Source organism: Austrofundulus limnaeus, unplaced genomic scaffold (genome assembly GCF_001266775.1).
Source record: "Austrofundulus limnaeus strain Quisiro unplaced genomic scaffold, Austrofundulus_limnaeus-1.0 Scaffold274, whole genome shotgun sequence".
Classification (NCBI taxonomy): Eukaryota; Metazoa; Chordata; class Actinopteri; order Cyprinodontiformes; family Rivulidae; genus Austrofundulus; species Austrofundulus limnaeus.
This window is the reverse complement of record NW_013952676.1, coordinates 539,744-547,578: the sequence shown is the minus strand read 5'-3', so window position 1 is coordinate 547,578 and position 7,835 is coordinate 539,744. Positions and strand designations below refer to the sequence as shown.

The following is a 7,835-nucleotide window of genomic DNA, read 5'->3' as shown; positions in this document are numbered from 1 at the left end:
TTTTAGGGTTATTAATGAAGCTCGTGTACTCAGACCAGTAATATTTGGGGTCACAAGTTTAAGCCATGGATATTTAGTGGGTCAGAAGACAAAAAGTTTGGGAAACACTGGTCTAGTRKGCWTATCCAGGGAGGTCTYGAGTCCTGTGGACTTTCTGAKCAGTCTGAGCAGCTGTAGTCACAGGAACATCTAGCAGCTTAGTCTTTACCTTCATGTCAATCACTGAGACGCTCTGACCAGTCTTTGGTCAGTCCTGCCCTACAACTCATGGAAAGTTTTATTATTTAGGTGGATTCAGCTCCAGTGTTTAATGTGTGAATGTCCTCATTGAGGACAGCTCTGCTGGGACAGTGTGTTGATTATTTTATAGTCAGAACTGATGAGATTAGAGTCCAGAATTCTCACCATGTCAAGAATTATAACTAGTCAATATAGAAAGTATAACTACCTTACACACCATATTTTAGCTCTGTAAAGTAAAGTAATTAGAAGTTGTGGATTGATTTCTAAAGTCAGCTGGTTGCAGCAGCCATGTTGTCCACGAGTTGAACAGTTGCAGATGTCAGCCAATGATTAAAACGGATCCAACAGTTTTTCAGATATTTGCTAACAGAACTGACTTTAGAGTCAACATTCTGTGAGCTCAGTACTGGGTCCAGACTCGGCTACCGCCACACCGAACTATCTGTAAAACTTTGGTAAGATTACTTTTCTGTGGCGGCCATCTTGAATCAGGCTGTTCATCAGTTGATACGACTTTTTGAAACTTGCATCAAAATTCATTCTGTTTCATAAGATATTTTACTAACAAACAAACAGATTATTGCTGTACTTTTACCTCCAGGTGATAGAAACAGCATGTTAGGGTTAGTTGTTCTCTCTCAGATCTTATCTGCATCTCAGGCTGGTTCTACCATAGGAACCACAAGTAAACCTGCAGGGTTTACTTGTGGTTCCTATGGTAGAACCAGACTGAGATGCTGGTTTTCTGGTCCAAACTCTGGACTCTGCTTSCTGTTAGGCTTTAGGAAACAGACAGTCCTAGTTTCTTTAATTGAAGCTTAAATAAATTCCTTAAATTATTCCTTTATTAGTTATCTAACTGTGTACATGTTTGGATGGATGTTAGGCTTGTCTAGTTAATAATTTTAGGTCCAGAACAGAACCAGACCTGGTTTTAATGCAGTGAAGATCATGAACATCTTATACTGACTCAGTATGAGATTAATACAGATTATAATAATCTGCTGATCAGATTACGAGCTGTAGCAGATGATTTAAAGGGAATCCTGATTAGTTATAACATTAGACTTTATTTGATAAACATTTATTTTAACTGTAAAATAAGACTAAAAATACTGTAGTCTGTTTAGTTTTGTAATTTTTAAAAATATATTACACGGACGGGGCCATTTTTTTACATGCAAAGCATTCTGGGTAAATGATGACGTGGATAGGTCCTCTGCGTAAGCGAGCTATATCCACCCTTAAAATTAACCTTCAGGACAATACCTTAGAAAATATCTGATGATCGACTCTTTTAAATGAAACCAGAGAGCGTTGACAGAGAGGAGAAGGTAGAAATGACTCAGCCTGCAACTGAAAATATGGATGGAGGACAACAGAGCTGCTTCATGGAAGAAGAACCTCAGCTTAGCCTGYTAGCTTTAGCGTTAGCCCCGACACTAAGCTGAGGTTCTTCTTCCATGAAGCAGCTCTGTTGTCCTCCATCCATATTTTCAGTTCCAGGCTGAGTCATTTCTACCTTCTCCTCTCTGTCAACGCTCTCTGGTTTCATTTAAAAGAGTCGATCATCAGATATTGTCCAAGATTAACCTTCAGGGTGGATATAGCTCGCTAGCAGCCTCGCATCGAGGACCTATCCACGTCCAGAATGCTTTGCGTATAAATAAAATGGCCCCATAATATATTTTTTRAACTTTTAGTTTAAGAACGATAAAAACTGAACATCCTACAGTATTTTTACAGTCTTTATTTTGCAGTTAATCATGGATCCCTTTTAACAAGTTTTTCTTGTGAAACTTTATTCTGAAATTGTTTCACGATCCAGTTTTTCAGACTGGTGAACCTCTCATCTCTACTTCTGACAGATTCAGCCAATCTCTTTATTATCAGGCCTGATCTTGTTGATAACCTTCGTTACATAAAGCTCCTCCAGCYGTTTATTTCTACTTACTTTCAGCCTTTTGTTGCCTCTGACCCGATTTCAAACATTTTGGATTAAAATTCTAAATTACCTTATTTACTAATAATGCTCTTATTTTCAACATTCAATATGTTTACTGTGTTCTATGTGAATATATAAGTTTATAAATCATTGTTTTGATTTTTGTTTTACACAACGTCCCAAACATTTTCACACCCGAGGTTGCACTTACCTTTGTAACTTTTCTATCCATCATTGGATGACTATCACACAACCTGAACACAAATCAAACCTTYGAGTCTCTGGAAGGTTAAAAACATTACAGATGTTCTGTGTGAAGACATGTCTCCTCACTGACATGTTTAATGTTTAGGTCTCTGTATGATTTGAGGACATGAAGTCCGTCAGTATATGAGCTGGTAAAACCTTCATTACTTCTAAGAACAGAGATCTGTTCGTTTTCTGACCAGGATCGAGGATTTAACCCTTCAGCCAGCAGTACGACCTCCCTCCCTTTATAATGTTGACATTGATGGTTGATTTAAAAGATCTTTTACTGTAGTGTTTATTTSATCTTTTTTTTTCTTTTTGGATTTGTATTTATTTTGTGAACTTTTTCTTTAAAAATGTTAAATAAATAATTTAATTGGACAGGTTCATTGGATTGAATAATTCTGATGTTTTGTTGGTGGCARGAGCTCCAGCTGAGTGTGTGTCAGTGATGAACGACAGAGTTGTGTGATGAAACGACCACACTGCTGTCACATCTGCTTCACTGCGGAGGAGGAACAAACTAAAATACAACATTAGATTCCAGGATGACTTGGAACATCTCCACATTTAATTTCATCCTTTTTGTTTTTGTTTTGTTTTTTTTGTGAAAAAAGGCAAAAATAAATCAACACAAATTGTTCCTACTAAGAGACATTTTTCTCACCTCTCGTAAAACGTACTAAACCAAGTCCCAATAGTTGTGACACCAGGGAAAAATGCATAAAAGTGTCAGAGTCTCATTCCCTTCCTGATAAACGGGATGCAGGAGTCAGCTGACCTGGGAACAATGATATGTTGGCAGTCARTTTCAGGTGGTGGGTGGGGGGCGGGGTTTGTCTTCTCAACAGTCTCTAATAGTTAAAAGCAGGTGGAGAAAAACTGTGGGACGTTCCCAATCCAGGCTAGCTYGTGTCCCAGAGAGGACCATGCTCCAACACCCGCTCAGCTCACACTGGAACAGCTGTTTCATGTCAGCCACCTTCCATGATGAGTTTTAATAATCTGACATGTCTCAAAACTCAGAGGAACCAAACTGTTCAACAACACTTTGAGATGGAGAAACTTCTACAGATTTAAATATAAACAGGTTYTAGAACTGAGATCAGAAAAGAAACCGCCTACAACAGGTTTAAAATGATCGTCCTGATCACTGAACAATCATCCAGTCAGATTTTATGACATCTGATGATCAACTTTACTCAGATCTGCTGAAACAACTCAGACAAAACCTCAGCTTCTTCTCCTCCAGCCACATGTCGCTGAGCAGTCAGTGTTGGAGACTAGCTGATGAACAAGTGTCTCTAAAACGACTAAATGTTTTTAGATTTCTTCACTTACAGACTTACAGCTTTGTTGCTTTACTTACATATTTGTGACAAACTTTCTCAAAATAAATTTGCTGCAGGGATCCTGAACCCATCTGTTGTAAATGATCAAAGCTGTATCCTGACACCTGAGGCTAATGTCCATCAGAAAGGTGAGGGCAAGTAATGATTAGGTCTACTTAAAGTAGATAAACTCAAGAATTATTGTGCTTCATTGTTTCCTAAACACCTGTTAGAGACAAATTGTTTCTGAACAGTGCTTGTTTTCCAGTCYTTCCTTTCTTTAGTTCTTCAGACAACCTCTACCGCCCTGCCTAACAGCTTCACATGAGTTGAGGTGGCTACAACGTGGGGAAACAGCTCAGAATACAGTTTAGCAAGTTGTTCACAGAGAAATAAACTGATTTAAAAAAACCTGACTGTAAAAACCTCTGAGTCACCAACTACTGTCCAACAGTCAGCTCAGTGACATGTTGGCTGAAAGCCATCATCTCTGGTCTAACAGAGACTTGTAACATGAACATCACATCAACTGGCTGCTGAAGACAGTGGAGCTGTGATGTAAAAAAAACCTGATGCTCACTGTGACATGAGTGTGAACAGCTGGTTCTCCTGAACACAAACAGATGAACCCTCTGTTTTCAGATCTGACACCAAGCCTACAGATGAGTTTGGACTCAGCATGGAAGGTGAGCAGCATGATGTTTTCCCACTAACAGAATAAAATGCCCTGATGGAGAAGCAGCCTGGTGAACTCCACCTGCAGGAGCAGACAGCGGGGATGCAGTTTCTGATGAATATTTGAACGAGCAGTTTTTTGTTTTTCAGAATCAAGGCGCTGATCAAAGTGCAGACCGGACTTGAAAATTAAATCCACAATGTAAACAAACATGAGATGAGGAGCGTCAGAGTCACTGGTGTACAGGAAGCATCGTGGGAACGGGCTGATGCTGGTTTCAGAGGCAAGGACAAACGGCTCATGACACATTAAAAACAGGAACAGTGTCTGGAGGGACTGAGTAGCAGTAGATACAGTTGGGGGGTAAAGGTGTCTGCGTTGGGCAGGACCAGAGTGGACGGATATGAGACTGTTCTGTTGATCTACTGACAGACTGAAGCAGGGGGCTGATGAACGAGAGAAGAAAATGCAGCACAGCACGCACTGGTTTTGGTTTACTGGTTTTGGTTGGTGGCTCCATTGGGGTTGGGAGGGGAACTTCTCRTCATGCAGGGTGGGGTCGGGGAGCTCAAACAGGTCCTTGCAACAGCTGCATCTTAACTGCCATAGTGCATGGTGTTGCTGGGGATGACCATGGGTGAGGCCATGGAGATGGCGGCGCCTCCCATGGTGAACTGATTGGTGATGGGGTAGTAAGTACCGCTGCTGCTGGGGCCCGACTGGCCCGTGGTGGCTCCTGGGAGAGGAAACAAAGCACAGCTCTCAGCACGGCCTCCACAGACCCCCRCGTGAGCAATGACAACTTGACTTACCTTGGACAATTCCTGTGCTCATGATGGAGCCCATCCTGGAGTGGGTGTGGTTTACAATTCCGGTGTTCACTGTGACCAATCAGAAGGGACAACTGTCACAAACCTCAACCGCTACTAGGCTTAAGCATGTTGCTTCTGTCTGTGGCTACAAGGTCCCTGGATGATGCTTTAGGACAGTGGTTTAGRCTTGTGTACCCCCTGAGCCATTGTGTCATACCACTAGTACCCCCTCAGTCAAACGTAATGATTCTCCAAAACTATAGTGTACAACAACTGATTATTAAATGAAAATTATTTATTTAACCCCCCGTAGAACGGTTAATTCTCAGTCGTTTTATTMTTTTCAACTCAAATTAAACAAAGACAAAAATGTTGCCTTGAAAGTGAGTAAGTAATTAAATAAAGCAGGTGCAGAAAACAGCAGCATCCAAAATACGTCAAATACCGCAAATGAGCAAATTCCATGTTTTATACAGGATTCCATTTTGTGTCAATTTCTTGATTCCGTTTGCATTTTCCACATCATGGGAATCATAGGGTCCTACATATCTCAGTCCTATTTTTATTAATGTTTTTTACACACCTGGGAAAWTTTTCCACGTATCCCCTGTAATATGCTCGTGTACTCCAAGGGGTACAAGTACCCCTGGTTGGGAATCACTGCTTTAGGAGGAGGAAGCAATGCCACGTACCAACCATCTTTATTAATGTCGAGAATAAGAACCAGCCAGATTTAAAAAAATAACAGCAGGGATTGGAGTAATCTGAATTATCAAAGAGTGGTTCAGAAGTACAAATTCAAACAATTAATGCAACTGTCAATGAGTGGCTGTTTTAACTGGTACATGATTATAACATGATAAACACCAACACTGGATTAAGGTACAGTGAAGATGTTTTCTAACCACAGCGTTTCCTGATATGGTTACACTAATAGGGCCCAATAATTTCTGATGTGGAAAATGTTCACAGAATAAGAATGGACGTTAAAACATGACTTAATATATGGATGGGATCCAACATACKGCACAGTTTTTACCATCTAATCTTAATCTTAAATTAAAGATCTTGTTCCATATTTCACTAACAGAGCACTTTGCTCTTTAACATGTGAATCCTTGAATTTCTAAAAATAGAACAGGAGGCAGAGGTTTCAGTTCTCAGACTCTTTCTTGTGGAACCACTTTCCAGTTTCTGTCTGTGAGGCTGACCCTGTCCAGTTTAAGGAAATACATCTGCTTTAGGTTTCTTGTTCCACAGTCAGGTCTTGATCAGGGAAGTCCAGAGCTCTTTTTCCACAGCCACCTCTTGCAGCTCTTCTGGCAGGACTCCTAGGTGGTCCCGGACCAGCTGAGAGACATAGTCTCTCCAGAGTGTCCTGGGTCTTCCTCTGTCTCTTTTTCCAGTTGGACATGCCAGGACCTAGGAATGTGTCCAGGGTTTTCTAACCAGATCCTCAAACCACCTCAACTGGCTCATCTGAATGAGTCTCRTGGTCTCAGAGCTGAAGGTGCTGATCCTCATCCCAGAGCTGGAGATCAGGGCAAGATGATGCCAACATCTGCAAGTAGCAGAGACAGAATCCTGAGRCCACTGAACTGGCCTCCTGTTGACTCCTGGCTGTCCAGAGAAATTCTCTAAGTTATGAAGAAAACTGAYGACAGTGAGCAGCCCAGGTGGAGTCCAACTCTGAAAAACAAGGTCTAAGCCCTGTCAAATCAACTGGTTCTAGAACCCATGTTTTGAGYTCAGCTGAGTCTGACTAGATCTAGTTGGTACCTCTTAACCTTACATACAAGCTCAGGCTCTTTTCCCACTAAAAAGGTGACAGTCCATGTCCAACACTCCAGCTTTGCTAGGCTAGGGTCAGAGCACCAAGGCTCCTGCCTTAGACCACCACCCATAGATGACCCTCATTAAACCAGGTCCTGGTAAGGGACACTGAGCTCCACGCTGTGTTCTGTCCATAGTCTTATTCGCTTTTTGATCAATCCTATTGTTAGGCTTGGCTTTGGGTTTCTGAGCCAACCATTAGTTATGCTGTCATTGACTCAGGAGGCTGGATGACAGACTGACCCAGTCTGACCTGCGCTGCTGTCTTTACTCTTTTTACTCTGTAAATAATACATGGGATTATTTCTCTCGTTAACTTCTGGTTTCTCTTTCCACAGAAACTACATCTGGATCAGTCACTCAGTGTTTATCTGTTTCCTGTCTCCAACACCAGCCRATTGAGGCAGATGGCTCAGAGCCTGGCTGTCTTAGAGGGTTCTTCCTGATAAACGTAAACTGTTCCCTTCTTCTGTTGCTCGTGTGCTGCTCAGGATGAAGAATTGTTTAAATCTTCACCTCAGCAAATCTGGCTTCCTTAGATAACTTTTACTAATTGGCATATGTTTTGTATTTTACCAGGAATGACTGGACTGTAACTGGATTCAGRATTTGGACATGATTTTAAGTCTAAAGAGGCTGGCTGTCACACAGCTATTTATTTTGACTACAAAAAACAGATTTGCTCCCGTTTCAATGCATTTTTTAATTTTTTTTTATTTAAATTTCATGGGTTAATGTCTTCATTC

The 7,835-nt window shown here is 41.2% G+C and overlaps 1 protein-coding gene across 1 annotated transcript in view; it reads right to left on the bottom strand.

The window, feature by feature from the left end:
* Positions 1–2,978: 2,978 nt before the first annotated feature.
* carm1 (coactivator-associated arginine methyltransferase 1) overlaps positions 2,979–7,835 on the bottom strand; it is a 39,072-nt gene continuing 34,215 nt past the window's right edge. Inside the window, exons 15-16 of the mRNA XM_014020970.1 lie at positions 5,257–5,325; positions 2,979–5,180 (exon numbers count right to left, since the gene is read on the bottom strand). Of these exons, the coding sequence (XP_013876424.1) occupies positions 5,041–5,180; positions 5,257–5,325 (209 nt within the window). The 3' untranslated portion in view covers positions 2,979–5,040. The remainder of the gene's footprint in view (positions 5,181–5,256; positions 5,326–7,835) is intronic.